Source organism: Pseudomassariella vexata (assembly GCF_002105095.1).
Source record: "Pseudomassariella vexata strain CBS 129021 chromosome Unknown BCR38scaffold_13, whole genome shotgun sequence".
In the NCBI taxonomy this organism is placed as follows: Eukaryota; Fungi; Ascomycota; class Sordariomycetes; order Amphisphaeriales; family Pseudomassariaceae; genus Pseudomassariella; species Pseudomassariella vexata.
In genome coordinates, this window is record NW_024467968.1 from 663,767 (window position 1) to 678,376 (window position 14,610).

A 14,610-nucleotide genomic window follows, 5' to 3' on the forward strand; every position below is an offset into this window, starting at 1 on the left:
ATTTAAAGCGAAGACGCGCCTGAGAGTGCTACCAATTAAAACAACCCTGCGGGGAAGGAAGTACCCATGGAGTGGTCGAATCAACAATCAGGCCTTCCGAAACTGACCTCCATGTAGCTACGCCATTCTCAGTGATCTATCTTTTCGGAAACCTCGTAATTAAATCAGCCATCCCCCACATGAGACCGCGACGCGCCTTGGGCCAACTCGACCTCGAGGCGAATTCTGGACGAAAAGTGCTTTCTTGCACCACGCAACTCATTTTCTCCCACTTAGCCAAGTATTGTGTCCGTTGGATCTAATTTTCAACATGGAAGACTACAGAAAGTACCTGGCTCAGCAGATCTTGACCGAAGACAAATTGGTGAGTGGTTCTCGAGGTATCCTTGGGCTCAAACTAATACAGCTGCGAAGGTCACATATCGGCTTTTGAGCCGCGCTTTGAAGGTCCATGTAAACACTGCCAAGCAGTAGGTTTTTTGACTTATATCCGTCATACTCAGAGATACTGACTACGGTATAGAATGCTATACGAGTTCCACAAATGGCAGAATGAAAAACGACCTGGAACTTTGCATGCCACCTACCTGGTTTATGGAACCAAGAGGAAAGGACTTGATAAAAATGGCGATGTTGAAATGATGGAGTTCCAGTCGGAGCCAGAAGTTCCCTTCTCCGAGGAAGTGCCAGTTCACACCCTGTACCTGGTGAAGGAGGAGCAGCTTGAGGGTGGGTGATGCCACAAGCGTTGAAGTCGATTTGCTGCTGATCACAAGAATTAGATGTTCTGAAGCAATACGAAGAAGTCACCTCGATTCACGTTTACAGCTTAGCACCGCATCCTTTGAAAGATCTCCAGCTTCTGGCCGACACAGCGCAACAGGTCTTGAAGCTCTCAGCGGAGGAAGATTCCCCTACGTCTGGCAAGACCTACGGCATGATCGCCAATCCAAATGTGCGCAAGCGAGATCGCCGCGGCGCAGTACACAAGACAGCTGCAACTGCACCTGCCGCCAAAAAGGTTGAGTCGAAACCACAGATCAAGCAGGAATCCAAGCCTGCTTCCAAAGCCGGCTCGACTGTAGCTTTCAAGGAAGAGTCCAAAGCAGCCACGAAGGAAACGAAGGCTTCGGCAAATGCTGCCAAGAAATCTTCGGCCGCGCCGCTCAAGCAACAGGCCTCTTCAGGTGGTATTGGTCAGATGTTTGCGAGGGCTGCAGCAAACCCGAAGAAACCGAAGCCCGCCGCTCAAGCCCCCGAGCCTGCGGAAGTACCTAGTCCAGCCTTGTCGGACGAAGGTGAAGATGATTCTGAGATGCCTGACGTAAAGCAAGAGGGTGATGGACGAAATGTGAGGAAAGACCGCCAAGCAGCTCTACGTCGCATGATGGAAGAAAGCGATGAGGATGAGCCCGAATCCAAGGCCGCGAGTCCGGTTGAAGAACCCATGGAGGTGGAGTCTCCACCACCAGAACCAGAATCCAAGGCTGATGAAGGCCCCGCGGAGGTGGTATCAAGCACCAGTAATGGGCGCAAGAGGGGACGCAGGCAAGTTATCAAGAAGAAGCAAGTTATGGACGAGCAAGGATATCTTGGTAAGTGAACAACTAAGGAAGGACTGCTTGAAATGGAACTAATTGCGTGTCTAGTCACAATGCAAGAAACGGGGTGGGAATCGTTCTCAGAAGACGAGGCTTCTACGCCTCCACCGCCGAAGCCAAAGCCACAGGTCGGGAAAGCAGCACCTCCTACGAAGGGCAAGACGGGCGGAAAAGGGGCTGGACAAGGGAATATCATGTCATTCTTTTCGAAGAAGTAAGCAGTGTAGATATGGTGTTGGAGCAAGTTACCATTGGGAAGTGAAGTGATACCGGGCGTATTTGCATGACATTTGTCACAACCATGTTGACGATGAGAAAGTGATTCCGTCATGGGTTCTGCGAACTGAGAATGCTGCTAGAAAGACAAAAGCACTCGCAAGCTGATGAGACACACCACCTAGAATACATAATTTCGTTTGGAACCGTTTGTGTGGAAACCATCTGAATTCTTCACTAACTTATACCAGTGCTTTCAATATGAAGTTCACAAATGTCAACTTCCTGTCCTCATGTGAGAGCATAACCCTAACCCCAACCCTGTTCATGTTCGCTGGCTGCCAGTCTAAGCCATCAGCGAGCTCTGATTGAACAAAGCCTTGAAATCTAGAATTCCACACAATCTCAAACCATTTATGGATGTCTTTGAAGCAAACATCGCAATTCGATGTCCATGGCATATTTGAACAGTAATAACCCCTAAAATTGAGCTCTCATGACGGCCCCACCGTCCGTGGGCCTTATCCTCAGTGACGTCGGGGCTGATAAGCCAACCTTATTTCCTTGTAAACAACCTTGGAAGCTACTCTGGTCGCCCAAGCCGCATTGTTCACAAAGCCTTCTGGCGTCAGCCTGCAAGTACTAACTCTAGGTCGAGGGTAGAGTATAAATCGAGACATTCCATCGAGCTTCACAAAGACCTGGGCCTGCGAGCTGTGTGCCATCCACCCACTACGCGATAGGAGCTTTCCGTCTCAACCGGAGCTCCAGCATCGAACCTAAAGCAATGAGTGAACTTCTAAACTACCTCCTAGAAAACGAGGCGGACTTTCGGAGGTGAGTACTTGATCGTATTCTGCACTATTATGTTTTGACGCCATTCTTGCAGAGCCCGCCTTCCAGCCCTCTATGCTGACTTCAATACCCTCCGAACCCTCAATCCCGATGGTTTCATCGCCAACCTGTCCGCGTGGAAACGGGGACTGGCATCTGCAGCCTTAGCCGGACACATCCCGTCTCGTTCCTCCCCGAACAGGAATCATTTCACGCTCGAGCTCGATGACTCCCTTTTCCGATCACTAGAAAGTAAACAATACGGGCTGCCGCTAGCTTTAGGGACAGTCATGCAGGACGCGCTCACCAATGGGGAGATCATGCCCTTGCAGCAGTTCCTGAAGAGCAAGGACAGTGTGTACTCCAAAGGATGGGGAGGCGTGCCATGGAGCGTGCTGTGGTGGGGTCTGCGACAAGTCGGGCTGGTTGGGGCACCGGGCGCAGACGGACGGATGCCGAAGGGTGTCTTTGTCGTGCTGGGCAATCTGGAGGAAGGCGCAAAGATATTTAGTGACAAGACGAGGAGTCGGACATCAAGATTCGAGAGGACATTTTCCAAAGCGCATTTCCGGCGGACGTTCGAGGCGACGTTGATGGGCGACCAGACGCTATCAGAAGCCGACTTCGAGGTCCTGGTCAAATTTTTGAGTAGGGACAAAGGCATTCTGGCTACGAATGGATTTATAGTCAAAATACGCAGTTCCGAGACGGAGGATGCCATGATTACCGAGGAGGATTCCGCGATTGCGAGCTTAAAGGAGTTGGTGGAGGACCTGACGAAACAGACCGAAGTCCTCAGCAAGAGGATAGAGGAGCTCAACATCAACGCGCAGGATGCCGTCAGGAAGAAGAATCGGGTCTCGGCACTGGCAGCGCTCAAGTCCAAAAAGCTGGCCGAGACGAATCTGTCGACACGCTACGTGACGCTAGGCCAGCTCGAGGAGGTGGCGGCCAAGATCGAGCAGGCGTCCGACAATGTGCAGCTTGTCAAGGTGATGCAATCCAGCACCGTGGCCCTGCGGAATATGAACGCCGAGATTGGGGGAGCAGACAGGGTTGATGAGGTCCTGGATAGCCTGCGCGAGCAGATGGGCGAGGTAGATGAGGTAGGCAACATTATTGCCGAGGTTGGACCGGGCGCCACCGTTGACGAGGCGGAGGTGGATGAAGAGTTCGAGGCCATGTTGGCTGAGGAGCGGAAGAAGGAGGAAGCAATCGAGAAGGCTCAGAGGGAAGAACAGCAGGAGAAGGAGGCAGATGAAACGCGGAAACGGTTGGCAGAGTTGGAGAAGTTGGGGCCTGTAGGAGGTAAGGAAGGGGAAGGAAAGGATGGGAAGATAAAGGACGCGAATAAGCAGAAAGAGCAGGGCGCGGCCACGTCGGTCTCTACAGCGGCTGGGAAATTGGACGGCATGTCGATAGAAGAGCCTCTGCGGGTGCCCGCAGAGTAGCGTCCCAATATACCACGTTCAAGGAGTGCATAGCAAAAATGTAACAAATCACAGAGCTCCACGATGATGCTGGTTGATGGACTGTGAACAAATAATACGGACGCCTTGAAAATCCCGTAGAAGTCCAGCTGGCCGCAAGGCAACATGTTGGCAGTCTGCATCCATCGATCTACGCGAGGAGATAAGTACCAGAATCTGCAACGACAGCCCGCCAGGCTAACGATTACCTCCGGATTGCAATGGTCAGGTCATCGTGGATCCTGTTGCTGCTGTGAGGTACTTCAGGAGTCTGTCGATATCGAGTTTGGACGAGTTTAACTCAGCAGGCCCACCAACGCCAATCTATGAGAATGATTTAAAGCACGTAATCAGTACGACATGTTGGGGAAGCGCTTGACAGATATCTTCGATGGTTCTTGTATCGACTTCCAATGAATATCTCGATTCAAGACTATGTCTGTCCTCGAGGAAACCAAGTTCTTCAAGATCGCCCGCAACATCTGACGGGAGGCAAATTCAAAACATATGGGAGGCTGCCGTGTCGCCGGCCATGTACGAAAACTAAAACCAAAGAAGAGATGGGCGGCCTGAGCTCTCAGGAAGGCATTTCCAGGCCATTAAGGCATCGTCTATGCAGTTGGCACTAACTGAGAACTGAGGTAAGTACACATGCAACCTCACAATGTCCTAGCGAGGAGATCTAGTAACCAGCCTGATGAGGCTTGGAAACGAAGGACCGATCCGAATGACGCGGGAGCATTTCACGGGTTGCGGTGCTTTTGCACGGGGGCGAGTAGATCTGCTGATATGCAGAGGACCCTACAGTTGGAATGTGTAGATCGGATTCCAATGCAGAACAAGAAAGATACGATAAGTGGACCGAGTGGCCCAGAGTGCCGGGACAAGGAGGACTGAGAAATGATTCCTTTCGAGAACCTAGCAAGTCTACTCGGTTGGAAACTGGTTTTATTTACGCGACGTCCATCATACATCAGATATTCATGGCCTGCTCGGGCTCGTATGTCTTGATACCCATGATTAATACATATTTCGCCAAGATCTTAAAGATCATATTAGCCTTGCTAATTAGAAAGGAACCACTAGTATGCTTCATTCTCAATTATTCTGTTAAGATGATAAGACAGGATCAAAGGTTACTCCTAGTATAAAACCGGAGTAGGACAAACTAAGAGGACAGTAACGCGTGGAAACCTAGACGAATACGTTAATCATATCATGATATCTCATAGAAGTAGAGAGCCTCAGTTGCTATATGTCGGAAGTAGGTTGACCTAGATCAGATTCGGAGTTAACTTAGCGGTTTACCTCCGAGTTACATTATCGAAACATTGTGATATATCACTGTACATTAGTGCACCACGTCGAAAGTTGAAAACTCAAAATTGTATAGTAAGTGCTAAGTTTGTTACTGTGTCGTAAAATATTATCCCCAAAGATCAACTGGTAGAGACTAATGATCTACCTGAATGGGAGCTTGTCGACTTGTACTTTCTCTTGCAATAGTACTCCTGATGCCACCTTAAATTCACCGCCCGAATCTGACTTCGAAGGCTCAGCACGGCTCAAGGAAAATTCCATCGTTTGCAATCTGCGTCACTTAATAGTGTTACTAGGTCCGTAAGCTGTGAGACGGGCATCGGTACCGCTTCGAGGCTGGATTAGCATCGCATACCCGCTAATGGCCGCGTTGATGTGCCAGTGAAGACATCTCAGTCTAGGTTTTACGTATCATGTGTAAGAAATCAGGATCAAAGTGAAATAATCCTCTTTGACAACTCTTAGTCTCAGCCGGTAGGGCTGTGAGGGCTGAAGATTACTGTTTGATGTCATGCCACACCAAGAACAGGGAACCATTTCCACATAAAACGCCTTTCGAAGCCGTTAAAATTTCACCTCAAAAATGACCTACTTATGTGTAGAGAAGAGCTATCAAACATCAGACCTTTTCATTATCATTATGTTCTCCAAATTCCATTACAGCTGGCCTCTCTTCCCCCTGCTGCAATAGCGGCAGGATCTAACACCACTTTCAAGCAAATCATCCAATACATGGCGTCGGCGTTCGAACCAGTTTCCAACATCAAAGTTGACTTTGCAGCTCTCGCCAATAAATTCTTGTACGATGTCTTGCGTCAGATGAAGAACCTCCAACACATAGACATCCCCGTATCATGATAATCCGCGGCAACTGGCATCTGCTTGTGGGGTAAGGAGTATCATTCGATACGCACTACGGCATCCTGCAATACACATTGGTGAAGTACACCTACGATGGATTGGATTTCGATATCGAAGACATCTACGCAGAATATCTGCATAGAACATCCCATATCTTTCGATGAGGTCATTCGGCTCATCGACTGCATCAAGAAAGACATTGGACCTAACTTTCTCAACGCCTTCGCCCCTGTGGTCGAAGCGCTTGTGAGGGCGGACATCAGTGCAAGAACAAGGATTGTATCGAGTCTGCGACTGAATGATTCGTAACCTCACAGAGCTACGCATAGAGCCGGGGAAGTAGCTACTGCTTTTCACTCTGGTACTTAAGACACTGTTACAGTTCGGAGGGGCGTCTATCTTCATCGTATGGCTACAGTCCTACTCTCCGAATATGTACGACTTCAACCTTGTTTCCGATCGCGCTTTCGCATATGGAAAAACTATGTTTTGTATATCCCTCAATCCAGACTACCCAATATTAAACTCCGAAGCCGCGCCCATCACCTCCTTGAGTTTCATCTTCATCCTCCTAGCCGCATCCTCGTCCGCTGCACCAAGGTCATCCTTATCAATTGCCATACTGCTCGGGATGTCATCGGCGCCGCCGCCTCCTCGACTCGCCCTCTTCGGCGCCGAACCACCCCTCTGCTGCTGCTGTCCGCCCTTGTGTGCCCTCCTTGATGGACCACCACCGATGTTACTGGGCGCCTCCCGCAAGCCAAAGCTCTTGGCCATGTGTCCCAACTGCAATTCTTCCATGTTGAAAAATTCACGCTCGTCCTTGACATGTGTTGCATACGCACGAATATGAGAACGGAAGGCTAGACGTGCCTCGTCCAGAAGCTTGCTGCCCGTCTTGTCTGATTCCAGAAGGCGTTGCTCAAGGTGCAGTTGCAGCGCCTCAGCACGCTTCATGGACGACTTTTCACTTTCAAGAATTGGAGCTTCGGTTTCCTTCGTGGATGACTTGGGTATTGTGATAGGGGTAATGAAACCCTTTTGAATTACGGTGTCTGCAGATTGGCCGGACATGTTTGTCTTCAGATAGGGAACGTATCCCTCTTCACATCCTGGTTGCAGGAAGAGTACAGCCTTTCCAGGACGACCGGCACGGGCTGTTCGACCGATACGATGAGTATGGTCATCAACGCTGAAGGCGGGATCGTACTCGATCACAAGATCTACGGCGGGGACATCAAGACCACGGGAGGAGATGTCAGTCGTGATAAGAACAGCTGGGTCTGTGGCTGTAGTAAATGCGTTGAGAGTTGACGTCCGGACAGGCTGAGCGAGTGATCCATGCAGTTTGAAGAGCGTGATTGTTTGATTCGCCGGTGATGTTATGTACGCTGCATTTGCGACAGTGTTGGAAGTTCGGTCATCGGTCGAAGCAGCTGAAGCAGGAGCAGATCGAAGCAGGTTGAAATGGAAGTCGGCGGAGTCGGCACATGATATAAAGACAATGGCTTTCATCACCGAGCCCTTACGTGCGAAAGTGGATTTGAGGAGTGCAAGCAAGGTTACCAACCGCAACTTCGGTGCGGTTACGATGTAGGTCTGCTTGAGCTGAGATGGAGCTTGGAAGACAGAATCGGCCCCAAGAGCTTCTGCGTCATTTCCAGCATCACCGCTCGTGGCTTTAATTTCGAGGGCATCCTTGAGAGAGATTTCTTCGCCGAGCTTGTCGATGTACTTCATGGTTGCAGAACAGAGTACAGTAATTCGTCTTTGTGGTAACGCGTCGAGTTTGACGCCTTCATCGTTTTGCGTCTTCAAACCTTCTTTCCTGATTTTGCCAATAATGGTCTTGAGGTCGTCTTCAAATCCCATCTCCATCAGTCGATCACCTTCATCGAGGACCAGCCATCGGACGGTGCCAACATCGAGGACTTGCGTGTGGTCCAAGTGATCCGTCAGACGACCCGGAGTTGCAATCAGAATGTTGACGCCTTTCCGTAGGCGGGCTTTCTCTGATTTTTTGCTTTCACCACCAATGACTGTTGTACTGACGATCCATGGTGCACAGCGTAGGAGCTTTTCCAACACCACGGCAATCTGCTTGCAGAGTTCTCTCGTTGGGGCGAGAATCATAGCAAACAAGCCTGAGTTTCGATGGATCTTGATACCGGTACTTGTTCCGTCCTCATTGTGACTGAGTGCCATAATTCGCTGCACTATGGGAAGGAGATATGCCAAGGTCTTTCCAGAACCGGTCTGAGCCTGGAGGAACGCATCGCTGTCGCCTTCGACCAATTTTGGAATCGCGTTCTTCTGAATTGATGTCGGTGCCTTCATCTCAAGCTTGCTGGACAGATGTTGCGCAATGCGCCCCGACAAACCCAGAGCGCGGAAGTTTTCTGCCTCCTCCGAGAGCGGGGCATTGGACGGCTGTGTTGGCTCGGCTTCTACGACAGGCTCTTCGAAGACGGTTTTCGGCGTCGGATTTGATGTGAATAACCTCGACGTTACTGGGCCTGACCTTGCTGTCTGATTTCCATTCCTTGGCGCCACGCTGATGCTACCTGGAGGCAGCTTGCCCGTCATATACGCCAGCAATTTTGGTGCACTGGTGTTGGGTTTGTTTGTATTTGATTCCTCTCCCCTGGCTTCGGCAGCAATTCTCTGACGCTTCGTGGGCCTCTCATTGCCAACGCGATCCGTCTCGTCGCTGTTACCACTGGGGCGACCATTCGCAAGTGGGGTTCCGTTGGCACCGTCCCACGGGTTTTCGCGATTCTTCCTTGCGCTGCGCTCAGCGTGCTTTCGGTCCCTCCAGCGACCACCTGTAAACTTAACTTGAGGTTTTATCGGCGCCTCACCGATTTCAAAATTGAGGAGCATGCCATCGTCGGCCATGGCTACGGTCGTTTGGCGGCGGTCGTTTGGCGGGTTGAAGAGAGATGTATTGAGTAAGTGGCAGAATCAGATAACTTTTTGGCGGTCAGGCAGTTTGGGACAAGGATTGAGACAGGGTGGGGCAGCCTAGGAACCAGCAAGTCTCATGCTGTCTCTCCAGCAGTTACCAGACATATGAGATTTCATAATGACACATCATTATGCCAGGAAAGAAAGGGGTCGATATGTTACGAACGAATGCACTCAATGCGACGTTCTCTTCATGTTAACCCTCAAGCTTCAGTCAAGTTCTTCAGTATGGCCTCAACCCTAACCCCAAATCTGACCCTGGTTGGATTATGGGTGAGACCGCCCCCACGTGCGGCCTCGGATATCAGCACGGCCGTCATTCCGGGCAGCTATCGATATGACATCGGACGAATTCCAATTTCCCAGATCCAACGACTGGTGACGATTGGGTTACCGCAGTTGTGTGAATTACTTCTTCGAACCGATCTTTCAATCCTACTTCTCTCACCAACAAACTTCTGCGCCGACCGACACCTTCATTCTGTTGAGCTGAGGCACGCACAAGCCACGTCACCAATCCCGCCAGATCTAACGTCTTTGTTCTGGCTTCAACCACCAGACGACGGCGAGCTGGAGGCCAAAAAAACACAGCACATAGAGACCAGATAGTCAACCCGTCTTCATGCAGTCCTTCGACCATGACGCGCCCACCGAACCCCTGCCTGCACCCCCCATGGCGGCCTCCAATATGAAAATCCAGAAGAATCGAATGTCGTCGCCGAGTGGCGGCACACCACTTGCACATTCCGAAGCTACCCTCCCGTATCGACGATCACATCCGTCTGCTGCCTCCTTATATGCGTCGACTTTCAGCCCACCAGGCTCCCGGTCCCAATCTCCCATAGCCCGCCCTGGGTCGCGAATTGCATCAGGTTCGGTCTTCGGCGCAAACTCGAATAATGCTCTTGCTCTCGTCGAAGGTGCCGGTGATGTCCCAGGCGATCCCCTCAACCTCGTTCTCAGGGCCTTCGTACCCCACATCGCAGTATACAGCTCAGATGATACCGAAGTGCTATTGAAGGACAAGGGATTTGAGCTTGGGCTCTGGGAGCTTCTACGCCCGTTCGGCGAGCGTGTACAGGGCAAGGTCATAGTCAGGGACAGCAACGGTTCTAGTCGCACATATGAGGACTACTCGGTACACTTTGTACGGTTCGGTGAGAATGTAGAAAACCCCGAACCGGCCACAGGTGGAATCAAGACAACGCCACAGCCAGCCCACGCAAACGGCACCTCAGAGAAGGGGGATGCCGCGCGAGGGGCTTCCAAACGAGGAGGCAACCTGGCAGATGTTGAGGCTGTCGTAGATCGCCATCTGACGTATGCTGAGGAGTCCTTCTTCGGCACTACTGCTGATGGGTTGTCTCCGCAGCAAGGACCGGGCGTTGACACACCATCACCATATTACGCCTTGTATCTACGGAGGCTGCTTTCGGGACTACCGATCACACCACATGAAACATTTGCTCATCCGGTAGCATGCATCATTGCAATCAGCTCGCGATGCCTTGCGCCCATTGAGACGCTGCGGCGACTGTATAACGAATCAAGCACTGGAGACAAGAGACTACCAAATTGGGTTGACTCTGAGTATTTGAGATATTACGTTTTGGTCCACGATGAAGAACAGGATGACATCACAAAGTCCATGTCGTTATTTGAACAGATGAAGCGCAATCTCGGCCTCCACTGTCATTTACTACGAATACGTGGCACACAGAGTGCAGCAACGGACGATGATAGCATACCACTTCCCAGAAGTGAATGGATGTCGGCATCAGAAGAGCTGGCTTCCATCCGGAGAAGTGAGAGCCAGGAAGCCTTCGAAGACCCGACTCGGTACATATTTGAAACCGACGCCACCGCGATACGTACATTCATCAGGGAAATGGTGACTCAATCTATAATACCCACGATGGAGCGCCATGTATCAGTATGGAACGACCAAGTTGCCTCAAGGAGGCGAGGCTTATCGGGGAGGTTCCTGGGTTTGACTCGGAAGTGGGGATTCGGCAGCACCACTAAATCCTCGGGAACTGCCTTGAGCTCTGGGGGCAACTATGATTCTCTGGGCTTCTATCGTGCAGACACACCGGAAGCTATCATGCGGAAATTGGCAGACTATGCGTTCATGCTTCGAGACTGGAAGTTAGCATACTCGACCTACGATCTCCTCAGATCCGACTTCAACAACGACAAGGCGTGGAGATACCATGCTGCCACCAACGAGATGGCCGCCATTAGCCTGCTCATCATGCCTCAGAACATCTCATCCAAAACTCGCATGGAGACGCTCGATGCCATGTTCGAGGCCGCGTTCTACTCCTACATAACCCGCTGTACTGCTCCTTACGGCGCTCTGCGCTGTCTCGCCATCGGCCTCGAGCTCCTCCGCCTGCGCGGCGGATCCAGCATCGACGACGCCGCAAGGTGGGGTATCCGCCTGCTCGAGAGCAAGGTTATGGGCCCCGTAGGCGATGCCCTCATCAAGGAGCGCGTTGCGGTCTGCTATGCGTCTAAGACGGGCATGGGATCGCAGTGTTGGGGAAGCCGAAGACGCAAGTCGGCCATGTGGAGCATACTTGGGGCCGAGACTTGGCTGACACAACAGAAGTACATACAAGCGCAGCGGTGTTTGAACGAGGCGCGGAATATGTACAGCGAACTGCCGGCGGAGCACGGCATCGATAGTTTTTCGCACGCGGGTGCCTTTATTCTGGGCATTGGGACGCAGCTGAACCACCAGTTGGACGCAGCCGATGATGGTACGGACCGTTCAGAGGATGATTCCGAGTCTGAGGTAGACGAGGAAAGCGAGGAACTGACCACGAGAGGTCGGAGGATTAGCATCGCGGGTCTTCCGGGAGCTACCACGGCTAATCTCGAGGCAGCGCCGTTAAGGAGTCAGGTTAGTGGGGAGGGCGAGGAGATAGATCCTGGGCGGCCGAAGGATGACTTTGGGTAATACGTTTCAGTGAGGATCGGGGGTGAGAAATCATGACATACGTTTTTGCTTGGAAGGCGTATTTCAAATGACTAGAGTAGGCAGAGGAATTAACTAGAGTGGCTCAGAGAGTCGACTCGATGTGCATTTGGGATGTGACCATGGACTTTAATCATCGTGTTGTTCTTCGCTGCTTGGAGCTTCCCACGGCATTGAGCCAGCTAGCCGAATCTCATGTCGCGACGTAGTTCCGATTAGTATAATGTAATAGGATCCAGGACTAACCATTGTATATTTTACCTACGGAGCACGACGGGTGCTCGACTTTAGACCTATCCTGCCATAGTAAAAATATATAAAACTTGATTTGGTAAGTGCATGTGTAATGGCATGTGGGGTCTTGCTATTGCGGCTTCAGGGTTGATTTCATGTGCGAGCGTAGTATTCGATTGTTGATATCCTAAGAACTGTCAACCATGTAGGTGAAGCCATGACCCAAACATCTCGGCATGTTCTGTGATCGTATATAGCTGCTGTTGCACTGGAAGCTACGAAAGCAGTCACATATAAACTCATAATAAAGGCAACGATGTTGGATGTGCTGCTACCTGCTGTCCTAGATGCAACGTACCATGACCCCTGAGGTTCAGTCTAGGTAACACCAAACTATATGGCGCCGTTAGTATGTTGTGGTCTCTCGAAGTTAGAGAAAAATATTTGCCATGTTATCTAATACATTCTAGCCCCTATTTGAACCCAGAAAGCATGAACTCTATCCCGTTATCCATGTCAAAAGCCCAAAATTAGAGAATTCAACATGGGTAGCTGCGCGAAAAGCACAGGCAGGATAATTATCGGAGTGTTCAATGGGCAGATTGTGGTACCTCTGAGGGTCCATCTACGATTCAGTCGCCATGATGACCTAAATCACCCATCCAAGTCGATCTCAGAACTCCCGTCGCGACTTCACGGCATTGAAATTTCATCATGGAAAGGTGTGGTTGCAAACTCTCCAGCTTCGAAAGCGAATTGTGTACCCTAGGCAAGAAGTTGCGTGATAAATGGAGCAATGAAGCCAAGAATATGGGGAACGTTGCACTCGATAGCACACTGCACATAGCACTGCCATTTACGCATATAAGACTGCTGCGGGTAGGAAATGTGACATGAGTTAGTATACAACCCTATTGGAATAAATCTGCTGGCAGGAATTGATTTATAGAAGCTGTCAGTAGCCGGCCTTGGTTGACATGCACCATTACCACCTGTTTGCATGACTGACTCTTTACCTTGAAATCCATGTTGATACTTGATAGCCTCTATGAATCGACAGCCACTAGACATACGTGTATGGTATCCAGGTTCCCCAAAAGATGACGCCACTCCGGTGGCGGTTGTTAATATAGTAGATATTCAGGAACCAAGCATCTTTCTCACTTTCGGCTATTTTGCCAAGACGGCTGATGATGCGGGATAATACATGAGTGAAGAACCTGCATGCAACACAACCAAACAAATATGTTGCGGATGAGAAATACGTGACCCCCTCGGACTGGCGCGGTTGATTTACAGTATGATGACCGAAATATCCGATTATTGCCCCAATGAGACCTCAAGAGATGATTCCTTACACACCCTGACCATAGCATGCAACCACGGTATCGGCGGCAGTGATCCTGGTGGCTTTCGCTTGGTAGGTCTTGGTTTCGATGCTGCAGGGCCTGGTTAAGACACTGTGGCTTCTTAGGTGACTCCTAAAAAAGCCAGGCATCAAGTGTGAGATCAACCCTGATTGATCTGTGTTCCTCCTTTTCCTTCGAAGCAACACTAGCTATGGTGGATAGTATCATCGAACCGGCTGAGGCGTGAGAGAGAGAAAGATCATAGAGCCAAAACCAAACGTCCCCGAGAATGGCATGCTGGCTAGTATTAAAGACAGGTCGTAAATCACATTGTGGAAAGCTGAACAGTACTTAGCATGGCAGGGTAACCTTAGATTCCGGAATGGCAGTTCCGTACCCAGCCTATTTTCTGGAAGCAACCGTGGACCAGTCCAGACAACATTGTGTGGAGAAACATGCCAGGAACCACATCGATCAAGTTTACGATGTTCATCCAAAGGGTTGAAATATCTTCAGTGTGGGGTAGCAATATGACTTTACCCTGGCCAGCCAGGTCTAGATTGACAGGTAAACCGGCAATGCCTTGAGATAGTTTTCACCATATTGTTTATATAGCAGGATCATTTTGGCTAACTGCTAAGCCAGACTCAAGCCATTGTCACCAGCAGCCAACATGCTCTCCAGTCAAGTTCTCGGTATCATCGCTCTCTTCGGCGGCGCCGCCATTGCGGTGACGGCCAAGAGACAGAGCCCTCAAGCATGCTCATCCCCATTGG

General features: G+C 50.5%; 4 protein-coding genes across 4 annotated transcripts; 3 read left to right on the forward strand and 1 right to left on the reverse strand.

Moving 5' to 3' along the window:
• Window positions 1-14: 14 nt before the first annotated feature.
• BCR38DRAFT_477243 (DNA polymerase subunit Cdc27) lies at window positions 15-2,022 on the forward strand. The gene is made up of 5 exons (XM_040863067.1): window positions 15-364; window positions 415-470; window positions 524-729; window positions 783-1,595; window positions 1,650-2,022. Exons 1-5 carry the CDS (start codon window positions 311-313, stop codon window positions 1,817-1,819), a joined length of 1,299 nt encoding a protein of 432 aa, XP_040712204.1. The 5' UTR covers window positions 15-310; the 3' UTR covers window positions 1,820-2,022.
• A 372-nt stretch (window positions 2,023-2,394) lies between these two features.
• BCR38DRAFT_445076 (Snf7-domain-containing protein) lies at window positions 2,395-4,158 on the forward strand. The gene is made up of 2 exons (XM_040860980.1): window positions 2,395-2,654; window positions 2,707-4,158. Exons 1-2 carry the CDS (start codon window positions 2,605-2,607, stop codon window positions 4,100-4,102), a joined length of 1,446 nt encoding a protein of 481 aa, XP_040712205.1. The 5' UTR covers window positions 2,395-2,604; the 3' UTR covers window positions 4,103-4,158.
• A 2,524-nt stretch (window positions 4,159-6,682) lies between these two features.
• BCR38DRAFT_445078 (P-loop containing nucleoside triphosphate hydrolase protein) lies at window positions 6,683-9,254 on the reverse strand. The gene has a single exon (XM_040860981.1). It carries the CDS (start codon window positions 9,197-9,199, stop codon window positions 6,812-6,814), a length of 2,388 nt encoding a protein of 795 aa, XP_040712206.1. The 5' UTR covers window positions 9,200-9,254; the 3' UTR covers window positions 6,683-6,811.
• A 636-nt stretch (window positions 9,255-9,890) lies between these two features.
• On the forward strand, window positions 9,891-12,233 carry BCR38DRAFT_412632 (ER-golgi trafficking TRAPP I complex 85 kDa subunit-domain-containing protein; the record flags this gene model as incomplete). The annotated part of the gene is made up of 1 exon (XM_040858722.1): window positions 9,891-12,233. The coding sequence occupies one exon, from the start codon at window positions 9,891-9,893 to the stop codon at window positions 12,231-12,233; it is 2,343 nt and encodes a 780-aa protein (XP_040712207.1).
• Between the last annotated feature and the right edge of the window lie 2,377 nt (window positions 12,234-14,610).

Coding starts and splice junctions, on each gene's coding strand:
- BCR38DRAFT_477243 (XM_040863067.1), top strand. CDS start 311: ATGGAAGACTACAGAAAGTACCTGGCTCAGCAGATCTTGACCGAAGAC. Junction 730..782: donor GAAGGAGGAGCAGCTTGAGG/GTGGGTGATGCC, acceptor CACAAGAATTAG/ATGTTCTGAAGCAATACGAA. Junction 1,596..1,649: donor GGACGAGCAAGGATATCTTG/GTAAGTGAACAA, acceptor TTGCGTGTCTAG/TCACAATGCAAGAAACGGGG.
- BCR38DRAFT_445076 (XM_040860980.1), top strand. CDS start 2,605: ATGAGTGAACTTCTAAACTACCTCCTAGAAAACGAGGCGGACTTTCGG. Junction 2,655..2,706: donor AACGAGGCGGACTTTCGGAG/GTGAGTACTTGA, acceptor CCATTCTTGCAG/AGCCCGCCTTCCAGCCCTCT.
- BCR38DRAFT_445078 (XM_040860981.1), bottom strand. CDS start 9,199: ATGGCCGACGATGGCATGCTCCTCAATTTTGAAATCGGTGAGGCGCCG.